Source organism: Thunnus maccoyii, chromosome 12, assembly GCF_910596095.1.
Source record: "Thunnus maccoyii chromosome 12, fThuMac1.1, whole genome shotgun sequence".
NCBI classification, from domain to species: Eukaryota; Metazoa; Chordata; class Actinopteri; order Scombriformes; family Scombridae; genus Thunnus; species Thunnus maccoyii.
In genome coordinates, this window is record NC_056544.1 from 25,320,442 (window position 1) to 25,339,371 (window position 18,930).

At 38.4% G+C, this 18,930-nt stretch overlaps 1 protein-coding gene across 1 annotated transcript in view; it reads right to left on the reverse strand.

The window, feature by feature from the left end:
- Positions 1–5,603: 5,603 nt before the first annotated feature.
- Positions 5,604–18,930, reverse strand: part of LOC121909245 (contactin-associated protein-like 4) — a 120,613-nt gene continuing 107,286 nt past the window's right edge. The window contains exons 21-24 of the mRNA XM_042429710.1: positions 16,676–16,763; positions 9,350–9,568; positions 7,412–7,483; positions 5,604–6,662 (exon numbers count right to left, since the gene is read on the reverse strand). Of these exons, the coding sequence (XP_042285644.1) occupies positions 6,466–6,662; positions 7,412–7,483; positions 9,350–9,568; positions 16,676–16,763 (576 nt within the window). The 3' untranslated portion in view covers positions 5,604–6,465. The remainder of the gene's footprint in view (positions 6,663–7,411; positions 7,484–9,349; positions 9,569–16,675; positions 16,764–18,930) is intronic.

The window sequence follows — 18,930 nt, forward strand, 5'->3', positions numbered from 1 at the left end:
ACAAACTAACGTGCCCAAACTCTTGGGCTACGTTCAGACTGCAGGCAAAAGTGGCCCAAATCTCTTTTTTTTTTTTGCTCTGATGTGATTTAGATCTGTTTGTTTTTCATGATAGTGTGAACAGCACAAATCACATGGAATCTGATCTTTTCATTTCTGATTTGGGCCATATGTGGTCCTGGTCATATGTGTTTTCATATGTGGTCCTAAATCAAATACAGATCTGATTTTTTGCAATGCGACCTCAGTCTAAACAGTCATATTGGAATTCATGCGACTTAATGTCACTCCAGCCAATACAACCCAACACCTACGTTCTTTCTCAGGGAGATGGGTCACCTGAACTGAGTGTCTCTCCTTGAGAGTCTTGTGGAGAGGCCCTGACAGATGTAGTTAAAAGTAGCCCTTGACATCCTGAAACTTTAGATTAAATCTGTTTCTGTGAAGCCATTCATGTCGTGATCTCACCACTCCTGGCTCCAACTCCGCATCCACACACACCTCTGTACAGAAGTAGTAGCCATTGCTCCAAAAAAACACATAATTAAAAATTTTGCTTTCTTTTTCCTCATCCTCGTCCTCATTATCATCTGCTCACGAATTCGCTGGCTTCCACTGCACATCAATTTATGAATGAAACCGTAAACTCTGACTTCAGTGGCCTCCATGTTTACTTCTGTAAGACAGCGTGCTGCATGTGATGTCTTTGTTATTGTTCTTGCATGCGGGTCAGTTCAGGACCTTGACCAGTTCATGCTAGAATTTGATATTGGCCAAATTTGAAAAGTAATGTGAAAAACCAAACAAAAAATGGGACCTGAGCAATAAATCCAAATTGAACACTAAGGCTTGCAGTGTGAATGTAGCCTTAGTGGCGAAGCAACATGTCACCCAGTGCAACCTTGATGTGTGTTTTTAATCATTTTTAGACAACAATGGAAGACTATGGCTTTGGATACACACCTGTCAGTAGGATCAGTTCATTGTTGTTTTGGTTGTGCACATGAGATTTGTTGGCAGTAAGAAAAATATAGAAAATTGGCAACCTAATCTTTTAATCATTCAGATAAGTCATCTGTTCTACTCCAGCCTTCTGTTTATTAATAATTTAAAATTTTGAGAGTTTGTTTATTTATAAAGCTCAAAAGTCTGAACTGAGCAGCAGATTAAATTTAATTATTATTCTACAGTGGACCTTTTTAGATACACACTGTGTCCCCACATGTGCATCAGAAATAATCACAACCTATTATGACACTGTGGAACTGTTTAATCACAGCAATTATAATGAAATGGTAATAGCTGGTGATAGCTGTAGAAGAATGAAAATTAGGGCATTGACAAATATTTGAGGCTCGAAAGGACTCAAATCAAAATGTGATTTCACTGAAGTCTGAGGTCTTTGAAATTTTATTTATATATATATATATATACATGTGTGTAATGCTCACTGTAGGTGTCCTTTACTCTGCCACTTGAAAAAAATGCTGTAAGACTGTTAAATAAAATGATATTAGCACTTTAATTTAAAGTAAATGTAACCTATTCCACATGATAAACCATATTCCAGCAGAAGCACTGACTCTATCCCAGTGTTGAAAATAATCTTTTGTTCTGTTCATTTCCCTTCAAACACATTAAAACAGCAGATCTTAATCTTTAAATTACTTTTAAGGGAAATATGTGATACAGCACATCATGCATCAGAATTATTACATTAACTAGCAATAACCCTTGGCTCTTCAGAATCACTCCAGTGTCACAGCACTGAGTTATTCAGTTTAATTCAAATTATTTACTGTTTCTTTCCCCCAACTCAATGAATAAAATAACAGAGTATCCTAATCTCTAAATTACCTTCATTTTTTTCATTTTTAAGCCTCATAAAGCAGGTGGCAGAGCAGGTGCCCGTCAGCAGGAGAACTCTGGTCTCCTCCTGTTTACTCCATGAAGAGCTGCTGATGAGAGGCTTGACTTCCTCCTGCTGGGTAAACAACAACATCTGCATCATCCGATGGTGCACAGAAGAGCAGCTGATCCGGATTAGATAGAGACAAAGGAACAAAAAGACAGAGGGAGGAGAGAGTGACCCCAGCATCTCCAATGCTCAGATTCCTTTTACTCTGATTCGTTACCATTTAGCATCAACACAGCTGTTTATGTTGCATTACATAATTGGTAGATTGGAGTTGGAGCTGCTCTCAAAGAAGAAATGCTGTCATGGATTGAGTAAATCTCAGTTGGGGCAAATCTTGTTTTTTTCACCACACTTATTGCTGCACTTATGTGTGTGCCATAAGTGCACTCAAATTATTTGGTGGTACAATGAATCCCAAAGGTGACAAATTTTCACCTCAGAAAATCTAAATGTCTGTAGAAACTTCTGAAATCCTTCATCATCCACTTGTCCATTAATTGTGCTTAGTGAAAATTAAAAAGTTCCATAAGTAGCTCACTTGATGATAACGATGTTGTGGCTGAAATCTCTGGAAGAAAGTGAGTGGAACCTCCAGTTAGGAATATTTAGTGTAAAAAAAACCAAACAAACAACAAAAACCCAGCAAAATAAACTGCCCTCAAAGCTCCAAGGTCAGTCCAGAGCATAGAACATAGAAGTGGACGTAGCAAGGTGTGACATCACCCATTGTTTTGCATTGGAGCTGGTTTGAAACCCAGAGTTGCAGCTTACGGTCGGCGCTTTTTATGATGAATGATGAAACTACAAACTTTTCAAGCCACCTTAAGAGTACAAATGGTGAAACCAAGTAAAACAACAGTGTGAGTTCTGTTTCCACAACTCAACGCTTTAAATCAGCTGGCAGCAGAGTGCAAGAGACTGTGCTGTATCCCTGTGGTATTTCTCATCCTAATCAAACACTTTAATTGTATACTGCACTGCCTAAAGATGAGAGAGCATTTATCACATTTATCATAGTTGGCAGGAGAGATTAGATGATCCTTATAATGTTTGAGGTTTCTTCACTGAGTCTTTGATATCATTAATGATACCAAGGATGTCAGTCATCAGCTTCGCATCTTGTTTCTGATCACAACCAATAAGAGGAGATTTAAATGAATTGAGCAGGGTTCACTGATCTTAGGCAGTTGAATCAGCTTGTAACCTCCGGCGTGTGAATGTTTAAACAGGCAGAGAAGCTAAGTGGCTCTTCAGAGCGAATCACTTTGGCATCCTCTGCTCCTGGGTGCTTCATAGCTTCACACATTTTCTTCATCTCTGGACTGCAGGATGTTAACAGCCATCAGAAATGCCATGTGCTTATGCTAAGCTGAGAGGGAGCAACAATGAAGAGCTAAGTACAAGTTAATTATGCTCGCTGTTGAGGGGTAAACTCTTGCTGTATGTCAGTTTCATTCATCTGAGGAACCACACAGCTCAATAATTTGTAGATGCAAGACTTTTCTTTATAAAGAAAAAAAAACTTGCAAGTTGGATATTGTCAGATGTTTCTTATAGCACAGAGACTACTGATCTCAACATTTTAGTGAAGAGCAAATTATTGTACCAAAGAAAAAAAAATGTGATAAAATGAGTCATAGTGTATTTGTGTAATTATAATTTTGATGATTTTAATGGAGAAACATGCATCTGTGTGGATGGGGAGACTTTTTCAGTTGTTTTAGGGTATATCTTCTTTGGGGGTAAGGCAAATGAAAATCATAATCAATTTTTGTAAAAACATTTTTTTTATTGTCATCAAACAGTATTTTTTTCTGTAACCAAACCAGAATATGGATCAAATCTTCTGGATGTTTTCATGACATGTCACTCAAACTCATTGACATCACTGTTATTCACCAATCACCAATATTACTGTAAGTACCATTACATTATCATAGTTACACTGAGAGATGTTCAGCTTAACTACACATCTTGCCAGAAAAGAAACCAAACCACTGTCAGTGAAAATTGGATTCCTCAATTTTAGGTTGAATATGGTTTGAAGTGTACAGGTGCATGTACGCAAACTCAAATCCGTAGCTGTAACAATGCTGTTCTTCTGTATAATGATCATGGTTTGACAGGTATTGGTAATCTGTCACTATGGCTTGAGCCTGAAGATTTTACAATTTAAAGTTTGGTTTTCCATATATATATATATATGTGTGTATATATATTTTTTTACAGTTTTATTTTATTTTAGTTTAATGGTAAGATAACTGAGTCAAATGACAGGTACTTTTGTGCCCCACTTATGCCCCACAAAGGTAAACAACTGTAACATACTGTATGTATTTCTTTTGTTTCAGAAGTGAAACATCATCGTACCCACACATGCTTTTAAACAATGTTTTCTTCACGTCTGTATCAAGCAGAATTTTGTCAGGAGACGAGGAAAGTAAAGATAATGTGTCATTTCAGATTTGCTGAGTTAGTGACCACCCACTTCCTTTGTAGGGCAGAAATTTGATGACCCGTGTGCACTGGCATCTGTTACCTGTTCAGCTTTACTCTTCAGTGTCTCAGGAGTGAGCGGCTGCTGCAGGATTGTTGCACAGCGGTGGATGAGTACTTGTTAACGCCAACAGAGACACAGCAGAGAACAATGCCCTCTGTCAGCTTTTCACTTGTTGTGAGGTGATAAAATAAGAATACACAAAGAGATGAAGTTTAAAGATGTACTTTGAAGTTTTGGCAACTTTTCTCATTAAAATCCCATCTGTGCTTTAGGGTCCCGCTGAGAGACAGTGGTGTGTGTTTGATAAACAGCTGCTGTCGATCCCCTTTCTGCTTCACGTCTTCCCTCTATCAGCTGAATTAACACATGGAGAGATTTGCTTCATTTTCAAGTGTTAACATCAGATTTGTTTTCATTACATCCATGTCTGCTTGAAACTGTCTCTGAAATTATCTTTCTCATTTCGATCATCTCTCTGCTTTCAAACGAGTCACAATCCACCTGTCAGACCGAAGCTGATTAGCATTTCAAAAACACATTAACTGTCTCTGCGTGCAGTGAATGAGATGACAGACAGCCACAGTGTTACAGAGTCTGTCAGTGCTGAAAGTTTCACTTTTCAGATACATTGTAGAGAGCTGGAAGAAGTATCTCCCAGCAGGCGCCATACGGTAGGGAGTAGAAACCTTTTAAGTTTGGATGTAAAGACTTTTGATGGAACCACACACGATAGAGGTCTAGAAAAGATCAAGATTCATGGATGGGTTTCAGATTCTGTGCCTCCATGTTTAGAAAAGAAAAAAGAAATAAACCAACTGCCCTCGTCAGTCCACCACTGCTCTGATTATGGCTCAGAAATAAGGAAACCTTCATACAATCATTCACATACATAAGTTGTTATAAATGAATCCAGACTACAGACTAGGAGCCTCGTTTCACTAGAACAAAGTTGGTTGAATCATTTGAACCATGGGAAGGGAAGAAGTCGCACTCTGGTGGCAGAGTTTCTACCTGAGGGAGAAACTGCTTGAATTTCACATGAAATGTTATCACAAAGGATTTCCCATGCTGCATTACATAAGAGAGGCCACTTAAGATCAACCCTTTGTAGCTTCCGATATGTATGCAGTTCTGGTTTAACTTTTTGTGATGATTTGCATAACTATGGGAGTAAAAGGTTAGTCGTTACAGCTTTCTTCCTGATGTTCTCTCATAATTCTCTCCTCAGCAGCTTCGAGCTAAACTTTAAAAATGTTTATTAACTCTGCTTGGTTTGTACATTACTTAATCATGCATGTGATTGACCATTGGATGGGTTAATTGCTGTACACATCTCATAAAAGTTATAAATCCATGACTAAGCTCATGTGAATTTGCAATATGGTGAAAGAAAAATCTATATATCCTCAGACAGAAGATGATAAAACTGCAACTTAGCAGAGACCTACAGAGAAAGTAGGAGGGATGGAGGAAGAGGAACTGTAAAATATCTCTGGAGGGTTAGCGTGGTGACCTTGTAAAACGTGAGTGAAACCATGTGATCAAAACCACTGACCTGAACTTTCGGGGGGCAAAAAGTCAGTCTCTAGATACCCATCTCACTCTAGAAGAAACCAAACCACAAAAGGGCGTAGCTTCACATTTTCCACTCCCATATTCCATGAAAAATACGGATATCTCCACTATTTCCAACAATTCAATATGACAAAGTGACATTAGCCAGAAATTCTTACAAAGACATTAATTCAACATGTACATTTTTGAATATTTACAATTAAAACAAGGATATCAACACCTTAAACTGCAAGTCCAACACTGTTGCCTGTGTGTTTGTATCAGTATATTCATAATTTACAGTAAAGCAACAGAAAGACAACACTACGTGAATTGTTCTTTTTTGCCTTCCACATGCTGTGGAGCCACTTCTGACAGGAAAGTCTCTGAGTGGCTCAGAGTGCAGTGTAAAGTCCTGAGGCATAGCAGGACACCCCTTCCTGCCCCCTCGGCTCCAAAAACCACGAGTTAATCAGATCATCATTGCCTCCGGTTAAATGAAGTACTCCTTTGGATTTTCGCTGGAGGCATTCTGGGAGTCAGTCTGGTTGTTGAAAGGGAAATCTTGGCTGTCCTCCTGTTTCACTCCCTTCACCTCCTGGTTTCGATACGTCTCTTTTCTCTGGTAGAGGAATCTGGCAGTTATTGCCAGGCCAGTCACAATCACAAAGATGACCACTGCTATTACACCTGCAAGGGAGATGAATTTCAAGATTTAAAAAGGCTAAGACATCAGATAATCATCTCTTCAAATTTCAATATTCGTGAATGCTTCAAAGACTTAAAGAAACTGCTCCAAAATCAGCTGTTCTTCCATGGTACTGCCATTTTATTTCCTAATGTTTTGATTATCTTACTAATCTAACTTTCAAGTACATTAAACAGCATTTTCAATCTTTTGAATCTATTGGGTCCTTCTGCTCTGTTGAGCACATTTGAGAGTATGAGAACAGGTTGAATTTCAATAGAACTCCAATATAGTGCAGAAATCTATTTAATACTACATTACAAAGTGAGCATGCATTTTAAGATAACAGTGAAAAAGTTTTCCCATCAGCAAGCCATTTCTGCATAGGTTTAATGAGGTGAACTGCCCTCTGTGCACTGAAACAGAGTCAGGCCAGTTTAATGGACAGTTTCAAATGACTTTTAGCTGGGTCTCACCTTTTCTATCTACACGATTATAGATTGAACCTTTTCAGTCTTCACTTTGAATCAATCTGTGCTGGCAGAGCAACAAAGTTTTAAATGAGTTTTAAATGGACTCTTGTCTGGCACATCACTTTACTCCCGAAACTCAACATCTGTCCACGACTTTGTTCACCTAAACTCAGGTGCTGACTTGACTTGAAAAACACAAAGATCCTGGTTTTATACCAGTGAAACAAGGTGAAACAAGATGTTCCAGAGCGGTGAAATATGGTGAAAAAGTTCAGTACCTCCAATCAGAGCCGAGTCAGTCCTGATGGCATTGACTAGAGGTTGACCTGAACCCACTGAACCCGACTGGTCTACAGCAGAGGAAGAAGGGTGAGGAGGAGATGAGGAAGGTAGAAGGGGAGAAAAAGCCAATAAAAAGCCCAAATGAAAAACCAAAAGACACCAAAAACATGTGGGAAGTACAGTAGTAGAGAGTGTGATGAGAGGAAAAATAAGGAAAGAGGAAAAATTACAAAAATAAACAAATCAGATAGGAGAGACAAGATCAAAATAGTATTCAGAGCAGGAAGGGAATACAGCAGCAGCTCTCCAAAGGACTCTAATAAAGCAACAGTAACTGGATAAGAACGAACCCAGAGGAAGAAATCCCAAAGGACACTCCCCTCTGTGGTCCAAATTAATTAAAGCATTGATCACACTGTCATTAGTCTCCAAAAACAAGGAGTTATCATGTATGTGAATAATGAGCCCCTTATGAGCTGGAGGAACAGCTTTCATCCACACAGAAATGGAAAGACAACAAGAGATGCATGCTACCCTACACATACAGTACTGCGAAGAGCAGATAAAATTTGGAATATCTTGTGGTAGCACGGCTTTGTGTGACTTTACTGGATGGTAATCAACTTTAAGTATAATTTTATCAGTGGTAATTAGGCAATATCATCAAAAACTTCCTTGCTGTGTGGGGTAAGTGCTTCTCTGTGTGACTGTATGTTCCATTAACCACACCATGTTTTAACATCTGTCCTAAGAGACACATATTCTTGTTTTTATCATTATTAGGTATTGCAACAAAAACAGCCTATTGTATTGCAAAATGTTTGTCATTGCTCAATTTGTCTAGTTAGTAAAGTGCTGCAGAAAAAAATAGTCTGAATGAGTAGAGCAGTGTAGCTTGGCATACTATTACTACTAGTAAGGGCTTCTGGCTTGACAAGTTAAGCCAAACATACTCTCCCAGTCTGGTATACAACACCGCTCAGTTGTTGTCTCTGTCAGCTGCATTGACTGCGGCCTCTTCTTTAATGCTTAACTGTGTTTTATTTAGCTTGTTGTCCAGTTCTGAGCCTCTACATTCGTTGACTTTTTAAGATGCTTTGTAAAGGATATGGCTACAGCAATTTTCTATTTTTTTCTTATTGTCAACAAATCTCATGTGCAGAGCCAAACCAACAATGAACTGATCTACTAACAAGTATTGTGTGTGTGTATCCAAAGACTGATATATCTTATTGCTCTGTGCCGTAGACCTCCGTTGTTGTCCAAAAGCTATTAAAAACACGTCAATGAGCCACACTGTTGCACTGGGTAATGTGTTTTTTTCATCATGAGGAGTTTGGGCGCAGTGGTTTGTTTAGAAATGGCTTCAAAGACTAATAACAGTGATCACATTTTCAGTGTACGGAGAGTAGATAGACACCACTGAGCATGTGCGGGAACATGGTTCTGTTTACAAAGCTGTGCTAGCTTGTTGTACTACGTTGTAAGTTGTAAATAACTTTAGTACAAATTCAAGAGGTTATGATAGGTACAGCACACAAGATTTGTTGATAATAAGAAAAGTTTTGAAAATCAGCAACCTTATCCTTTAACTGTGTTTTGCTTGTCGTCCAGAGCTTCTACATACAGTGGTGTACCTCCAACTCTTTAAGGTGCTTCTTAAAATTCAATATGTGATGTGTGTTATTTGTTTTGCTTTGTGATTTCTAGGTTTATATGCAGGTACAGCTATTTAGAAGTCTCCATGCTACAAATAAACTGTCAAAACACAAGATGAACCTCACTTCTGAAATATTACGTGACATTTGCTCCTTGCTCTTGGTTTACAGAACTGCACACTTAACCCTGGTTAGTGAACACTCACACAACTAAACTTGGGGTTTAGTGTCTTTCTCAAGGACACTTTTGGACATGAGGAGCACCTCCTTTTTTACCTGACAGGTGGTGTGTGTTCTCAGCTGCGTAGGGATTGGCCGAAGCTGAGGAGCCACAGTTGGACTGGACCAGTGGTCCGGTGATGACGACAGGGCTGGTGTCCGGGTGGAGCAGAGCAGCTTTCAGAGGGCTGATCGAATTAAAGTGGACCACTGACAGACAGCCAGTAAAACCAAGAGATGCCAACCTGGCCAGGTCTGGATCCATCTCATCAGAATCTGAAGAGAGAGAAGGTTTATAACAATATTTTACACTGCATGAAAGAGATGCAAATTACAAAATTTGAAAAGTACATTCAAATACTACCCTGAACTTTTTTCTGCTTTCTAATTTCATCATTTCATCACATTTTTCTCAGCATGATACAAACTTAAAACCCATTGGTGATAACTTTACTTTAATATCTTAACCTAAATAACCTATATATCTTAACTTATAATAATAAATAATTTATGTTGATTATATATTGTTAATCTTACTCTGCAAAGTAACTTGTAAGAGAAGTTTTTAAATAAATGTAGTGGAGTAAAAAGTACAATATTTCCCTCTGCAATGTAGTGCAGTAGATGTATAAAGTAGCAGAAAAGTAAAGTAAAGTTCAGCTACCTTAAATACAGTACTTGTGTAAACATATCTAGAAAAAAGCTGAAAACAGAAAACACAATCCTTATGGTCCATTCACTAGAGTGAAATAGTTCTATTACAGTGTATTTGTTACTAAATAGAGTCTCGATATCTTCCTAGTAGAGGTTATTGTGCTATGGAATAGCATCCCAACAGCACAGAGGAGAAGCTCAATGCTAGTAATACATTATCCCTGAATATTAGTGCCGTTATTCTGTCAGACTTATATACTTGATATACAAAAAAAAAAAAAAATCCATTACAGATGTTTGCATGCGAGCGGTGACATATGTTTAGGCAGTTGTAACTATTTTTGTGTTAACTGTCATGCACTGAAAGGCAGCATGTACTTGCAGATGCACATACAGTGCAATCTGATTATCATCTACACATGAGGATTGAAGAGAAATGACAAAATCATCCACATATTCACATACTGGCAAGTCTTACCGTTATCTTGAAGCAATTACACTCCCTTTCAGTGTTTTGCTCAAGTCTTTGGGATAGGTATGACGTTTCTACTGTAACTGAAACGCCTACCTGCCACCTTAGCTTAACTCAAAACGTGTTCATGACGTACACGAACAGGCCCACTGACTCGGCTGCAGATTCCCCTGTTTTCCCTCATTGTGGGACATTAGTAAGACTCTCACATGTGCATTCATTAATTATATTGAGTAAGGACACAAACTGGCATCAGTTCAGTATCCATCAGAGGTGGGACGAAGTCATTGTTTTGCAAGTCACAAGTAAGTCTCAAGTCTTTGCACTCAAGTCCTAAATCAAGTCCCAAGTCAAGTCCTAAGTCAAGACTGGTGAGTCCCAAGTCCTAAACTTTGTGTTTCAAGTCCTAAATAAGTTCAAATGGGCTCTTCACCAAATGTGATGCGATTTTAACATAATAATAAATAATATATTAAAATTACAAATCATGAATGCTTTTTAAAATTTGTATTTATTTTTTAAAACAAGTTTATTAAAACAAACGCGACTGAACTAAGGCACTGTTAACCAGTACCACAACAGAATTAATTTTGTATGTTTCTGTCCTGTCTTGCTGTATTTATTCATGTCCTTTCCAGATTTATGTGGAATAACTGGGGAGAAAATAAACCACGCCAGACACAGCAAAGAGCAAAAAGAAGTGGTTGACAACCTTATATTTGCAATATTAAGTAGCATCTAGCATATGCTAGAAGTTATGATGTTAGTAGTCAAGCTAGGGTTGACAATTTATACATGTTAGTAAGATGAATGTCCTAACATTACTTTTCCACTATTTAATAATGGTATGTGACGGCATTTAACTCCTGAAAAAGATGAAAAGTTCAACTAGCCACCAACCGTAGTTAAGAGCAAACAAACTATACAATACTTATCAACAATAGCTTAATCTCTATAAACAGATATATGCATATGAATGCAGAATCTGTAGGCAACAGGACTAGATTTTGGTATCAGAAACGTTCTGGTTTCCTTTGTAGTCCCAGTAGTATTGACCAATCGCGTTTGAATGGGCTTTGGTTGTATACAGGTAAAACAGTTTGTGTAGAGAGCAAAAGAGGCAGAATGCATTGGCCAAAATGCAATCTCAGAACCGAATTAGCTTTTTGTGAATGTATCTACATTCATATGCATATATCTGTTTATAGAGATTACCCAAAATGTTGTCTGGATTGTCTCAAGTTGCTAATTGGACTGACAGTGAACTATGTAAGATTTATAACTTTGAGCTTCTATATATAAAAATGTTTATTAACACAAAATATTCATGTTTTTTTTACTCTTTGTTTTTATTTAATTAGGTGCACTTGTTGAGGCACTGGAAAAAATACAGGAATTGTATGAACTGGTGTCATGCTTTACTCTCTCTGGATTCCTACTAGATAGATGTTGTCTGTGTGATGAAGACTTCAGGTATTTCACAAGGTTCTCATCCAAACATGGGGGATTGGAATTGTCACAGTAGAGAAAGAGGTCATTAGGCCAAACCCCAGACATAAACTGCTTGTTGATGAGTTTTTCATGTTTTGTCTGGATATTGCTGCTGGCCTTAGGGAGAAAGTTTTGGCAGAGATATTTGGAGTGAGCACTTCCACAGTGAGTTGGGTTTTAATCACACAGTCCAATTACTTGTGCTTTGTATTGAGATCCGTTCAAATCTGGATGACGTGGGAGCAGGTGAGATGAACAATATCTGTGAAATTCCAGCAGTACAGCCCAAATCTGAGGGTCATTGTTGACTGCACAGAGTTGAGATGTGAGAGCCCAGAGGCAATTACCCTTCACTTCCACCTACAAGAGCTACACTACCTTCAAGGCTTTAATTGGAGTCGCACCCTGTGGTGCAATCACTTTTGCTTCCAAATTATTCACTGGCTCAATCTCTGACAAGGAGTTGACAAGGCAGTCAGGAATCTTGGAGTTACTGGAGCCAGGGGATGAGATCACGGCAGACAAGGGCTTCCTCATTCCAGGGCTGTTGGAGGATGTTGGAGCCAAATTGATCATTCCACCTTTCAAGCTCCAAAGCCAGTTCAGCAGAGAGGAAACCGAGAGTACCCAGGCCATATCCAGATTCCATATTCTCGTTGAATGAGCGATTAGGTGGATAAAGGAGTACCACATTTGGGATTAACCAGTTCCCCTCAACTAAGCACAGTAAATCAGATATGGTCCTGCTGTTGCATGATGGTGAATAACCAGGGTCCTCTAGATCTTGAAGGTGAGGACAAATACTGGGTAGATTGAGCACTTCTGAGAATAGCAGGCAGATATTGCGTTCCCTCTTCAATGATACTTGAAAGTTTAGGTGACACCTCCAGACTCTGCATATGCAGGAGCTCAGCTACCAGGAACAAAATGGTATTGTGGAAATGTGTACTGTGGGATGAGTGAGGGGGGAACGTTGCTATGGGACAATATCTTTTGGGCACAGGTAGGAAATGAGAACCATCTGTTTAACAGGAACAATCTACCATTTAATATTAGCTTTTTACATGTATTTATTTTGAGCTGATGCAATCTATAGCAAACCCATATGACCCGAAGGACTAAACAGAAGTGCAAACCAGGAGACCCCAAAGAACACAAGAACATAAAAAGACCAAAAAACACACCAAGTCCAGGCAGGGTGTGACATATGCAATGTAACAGTGAGTTTCCAGCCTCATTGATTTAACTAGCTAGTTACTTAGCTGTTAAGCTAACGTTAGTCAAGCATTCACTCGCTAACTATGTTAATATTAGCCTAGACTTACCGTTCTTTGTGCAACTTCAAATGTCGAACAAAGTTGGAAGTTGTTGCGTCTCCGTCTTTAATTTTCAACCCACACGTTTCGCATATTGCAATTTCCTCCTTTGTTGACCACCATATCGTTTTTTTGTGCTAGTGAAATTATCTTTGATCATTTCATTTTTTCCAACTTGCACTCAGTGTTAGTTCTTCATGTTTCCATCCTGTAACTTGATTGGATGCTGTCGGATTGTTTCAAACATAGTGGATCTTGGGCATTAAGTGTCGACTTGCTGGGAATGAATAGCGTTAATGTTAGTTGATTCAGGAAATGAAGGGAAATGAATTGATTTGCACACTTTTTAAATGACATACTTAATCTTTGGGCTTGGGGGAAGGTATCAAGTATTTTAAAGTCAAAAGGATCAAGTCCAAGTGAAGTCACAAGTCATTGGTGTTAAAGTACAAGTCGAGTTGCAAGTCTTTTTTGATTTTGTCAAGTCTAAAGTCATCAAGTTTGTGCCTTGAGTCCACACCTCTGGTATTCATAATGCTAATTTGTCTTTCAATTTGAAAGAATGCCATACATACAGATGCACACAAACTCATTACAGCAGACAGACTGTCAGGGATTCAGCTTCCAGTCTGCATCTATCACGCCACAAGACAGATGTGCGCTCTCGTCCCTTATCTGTTCATTTTACTGACTTAAATCCCTTCATCATTCACCTCCACTCCTTCACAGCGGTGTAAACAGCAGCTGTGAAAGCCAAAATTTCCACTCTAATCAGCTGCATCAGTGTCTGCTCAGATGACTGAGAGGTGACTGTGGTTTTACCAGGACACATCTGCAAGTTGATGAGAGCAGCTGAAGCAGTGTGCAGGCATCAGGAAACATGACTGCATCCTGAAAGCTCTGCTCAGCTAAAACACGTCACTCCATCACTTCGCTCCCCCCCTCTCTGTCTCTCTGTATTCCTTCCGGGTCCATTAGTTAGGCTGATGGATGACAGGGTCGGCAGGGAACGACAGAAAATCCACTTCCCTGCTGTTTTTTCTGATCCTGGTCTGACTCTCTGTCTCCTCTAGTTTGACAGAGGGGAGGACTGGTCATGCTGACATGACGGGGTTAAAACACACTGCGCTACACTGCACTGAGTTACAACATGCTGGAGCTTTACATCCAAAAAGAAAAAAGATCTTGGAGAATGTGTATTAGCTACACCATCAAATATGTGATGTTCATGTGACTTACAATTTAGATTTATTTACTTTCATTATGAAACTTTGTTCCCATAAAATAAAATGTAAAATTTGTTTTCACCAGATATGGATATTTGAAAGCCAAAACCAAAAACTATGTTTTGGAATGAAGCAACTGATGACAATTTTGACCATTTTCATGCCTAAAAATGCCAAGTAATTACATTTTTTTAAGTACTGATAGAGCAGAAAGGCCCCCAATGCTTCAATTACAGCATGTGACAGTCAAAGTCTCTTTTTAATTTAATCAAAAGAAAAACTAATATAAAATACAATCATGACACATATTCATGCTTGCTTGTGTCAAGTCCAATTAAAATTCTCCAAGGTTGGTTAAAGGCTTTCCACAGACATAAACAAACTGCATCATATCCATGAAAACAGAATAATAACCAGTTTATCTTTATATATTAAGTTCAAACTCAACATAACATACTGACAAACTATTGTAATGTATCTGTCTGAAAATACAAAATTTGCAGTAGCACATAACAACACACTGCCGCTTGTCTTAAAATGCTAGTTAAGAGCCACTTGAATAAAACACACCAGTGTGCCAAGAACCTTGCAGAAATAAAAAAAGACACTTTCCTGGGTATATTAAAGAATTAAAATTCATAATTTTCTTGCCTGGTAATGTGTGATATTGTGATGGATGCTACTGATGAAAGCTATTTTAAAAAGCTGATTCAAGTTTATACTAATAGCATGTTTTCATTTAAATTTGACATTGCTGTTGCAGTGGCGACTGCAGTCTGCAGGCCCTCAGCCTCTCATGTTATTAACCGCTTATATCTCAGTCTGTCTCTGAATAAGTCATGACCGAGCCAATTACTGTATCCCTTTCCAGGACTACACAGCTAAATGGATAAAACATGGTACTACAAGACTCAGAGTTCATGACACTTTGCAATAAAACATTCATTAAATGGACTCATGTTCACTTCTGTAAAGTGAGCAAGGAGGAGACTGTGTGGGAAGGCAGATAGAGGTTTGACCAAACAGTCTAACTTCCTGAATTTGGGCTGGACAAAAGATGTTATGCTTGCAGTTTAGTCCAGAAGTCCAGAATCTTTAACTGGTCATGTTGTAATTAATTAGGATTGAGTTAATACTACTAAGAGAGCTGGTGAATACATTCGTTGTTATAAAGGTAAATTATCAACAATTTATCGTGATGTAGATGTTAGGTCAAATATCGCAGCCCTATCCTGGATTTGAAAAAATGTCTGTTGCATGTGTTTTACTATATTTTAAACTTTGCATGTTTACTCGTTTTCTATGCAAAGTCTATTTTAAAGATCCCCTTGAGACATATAAAAATACTCTGCATTGAATAATAATTTGTGTCCGTCTTTTATCCACAAAAAAGTTCAATTACCTTATTAAAAATTATTGATCATCTATTTTTTCTTCCTCATTAAAAAAATCTGCAAATATTCATAGATTCTGGGAAAAGAAGTCTAAAAAACTGCTGGATGTCTCCTTTTTCACTGTAAAGTCTGCTCTCAGTGTTTGTGCACTGGAGGCTTCAAGTTTCCACATCACACTTGTGCAAGTTGCATACTGGACCACGATTGACTTCCATATTATTTGTGATGTCACAAATCATGCTCATAGGTACACGCCTTAAACTCAGATTTAAGGTGAACACAGAGAAACTTTCCACTTTCATTTCCAAGTTCATTGTTCCAGTAGAGTTGTAGACTTATATTTTATACCAGCAAAACCCATTAAAGCTTTTCTAGCAACTTGTGGTGGCTCAATGCTTAATAAGACACTTAATGTATTTTTTTCTTTTCTCACCCATCTGTAATAACTGACAGCATAATTTGGTGGCTAAAGAAAATGTGACGTAACTGAAAGGTCCAGTTTTGATAAATATGTACATACAAGCCCGACTAATGAAATATAACACAACAAGTAACAAATTGTGCGGTCAGATCCAACTTCACTTTGAGCTAAAGTACTTTTCTGTTTACACCTCAACTCAGAGCAACTAAGCACTCTGTATGATAAAACAAAATAATATTTTCATTTTATTAATAACATCTACATTTATTTCTTCAGATTTTCAGAAGAAAGTGCAGTTTAAGTGTCAGATGAGGCCAAATACTTCAAAGCTGTTATTCAAATGAGTGGGAGTCTGAGTGCTCTCTAACTTAAGAGGCCTTGTCTCTGCTTTTACTGCCTCCTCACTTACCATGCACTTTGCCCAACACCAGCGACTTGATGGCGTTGAATTCTCCATCAGATGTCAGGTTGAAGTCTTCTCTGGCATTTTGGTCGATCTGAAAGAACCAGTAAATTTTCTTTTTACTAATTGTGGGAAAACCGTTCTTGTTGCCTCACTAGACAAATGGAATAAAAACAGTTTGTAAATTTGAAATGACTCAGTAGTTTTACTTTTGTGCAAGCCATTATTTTATCAGGGCAGAAGTTTAAAAACTGTGGATATCTGAATTTGGAACGACATCCGTTTATAATTGAATTTCTGCCACACTGTTCAGCTTTCCCTTTATGTTTCATCTCACCAGCTCGGTGGGAGAAATGAGCGACAGAGTCCATACTTTCAGTGAAAAACATTCAGTCATCTGGGGTGAAATTCTCCACTGGAGATTATTTTAATGAGGGCTGCTCCACAGAGAAGCCTCGCCATATGGCCGTGGAGAGGAAAGCTAATCGGGGCCAAAACTGAAGTTTCCAACTAAACTTCAGCATTTAAAGGCAATGTAACACCAACGCCTGAGGAGATACTTTATTTTGGGATAACATTTTTACTTTTTAGTTGACTTTGACTTTGTGAGTAGGAGTTTTAAATGCAATGAGGTATCACTTGACTTGAAAACCTCATTAAAATAACAGTTAAGGCACACTCTTTAAATCTGATGGGGGTGATTTTGTGAATGTCTGTTTTGTTTCTGTCAGAATTACATTTTGTGTCATGCGATTCTGTGGTTTTTTGAGTGGTGTGTACAAAACAAATAGAAACAGATCATAGTCTCTCATTTACCCATTTACCTACACAAATCGCTGACCTGGCTATCAGGTTCATCATCTTGCTTATAGACACTTCAACATGTGGACATGAAGAGCTGTGATTAATGGGCAATCTGCTCCTCCTCATCTCATACACACCAGATGTTTTAAGACTTAGCTTAAAGTGGCACAAGTGGACTTGGGTAAACGTGGGTTACGTTCAAGGTGGTCCAAACTGAAGAAAATACATGTCCGCACAATCATTATCAGATCCCTCTTCACTGAAGTTGAAAAAATTGCTCGTCATGAACAGAGACACAAGGAAAAACGGTCAGTCTGGTTACTACCTAGCCACAGTTTATGTCCGTACAGATGCACTGGATGGTTGTAGCAAATATAATAATCACAGACTGCTTCCTAAAAGTGAAATTAGTGTGTCTTAAGAGAGGTGATTTAAATTTCTTAAAGACAAACTTAACACCACCTGAAAATCTGTTAAAGTATTTGTTGACCTCTAGTTGCAATTGGTTACAGGTGCAACAGGGCAAACTCTGGCCCACCCAGAACTGATGCTGGCATGGCCCCAAGGTTTCTGCATGTCAATTAATATGTGGTAATTTGATAAACCGCAACTTTATATTATTCATATGTACCACATAAGCACAAAACTGAAATAATAATGGTCTTAAAATGGTCCACGTCATTTGAGATCAACACAGGACCCACCTTAGTTGACATTGTTCTTTATTGGTGTAAATTTGCTAGCAATCAGCAATTAACCATGTTACCAAAATCATTATAAATGGTTGAAAGCCAAAAATAATGATGACAGGCACGTTCTGCTGGTATTGAAAGATAAACTCCAGGTCTAAAGTTTTCTTTGCTTCCAATTGATATGATTCATTTTATATTAGGAGTGTTTGTCCTCCAGAGTATGAACCGAGTGGACTAACTGGAGCATGCTGTGAGATAAACAAGAAACCCTCAGAGGGAAACACTGGACTCTGGCCTCTCTGATAACAGTGCAGAGGACACAGTGTATTGGTTGCCCAGAGTGATTTAGGCTTCAGTGAGTCATTTTTCAATGGGACATCTGCTCAGGGGAGATGACATGATACTGTCCACTTCTGTGACTAGTTTGGAGACAATAATATGTGGCTTTGAGACAGCGAGGCTGCTGGCCATCAAGAAACGACACAGTGAAACTCTTGTTGAGGTTCACCTGATGTCCCCGGAGTATGTTGCTAACAATATAATGATTCAAGATGATGGAAACAGGCAAGATGAGATTCACCTCATATTTCACTGAAGCCTCACAACACAGTGAATCAGGAGGCTGCACCCATGCAAGACGAGGTCACCTTGTATTTCATCTCAGGGTGCTGATAATTATACAGACATTCAGGCTGCTGGGTCCTGGTTAGATGAAGTTTACCTTATATATCATCTGAGGCTGTTGTTAACAAGATAAGAGATTCA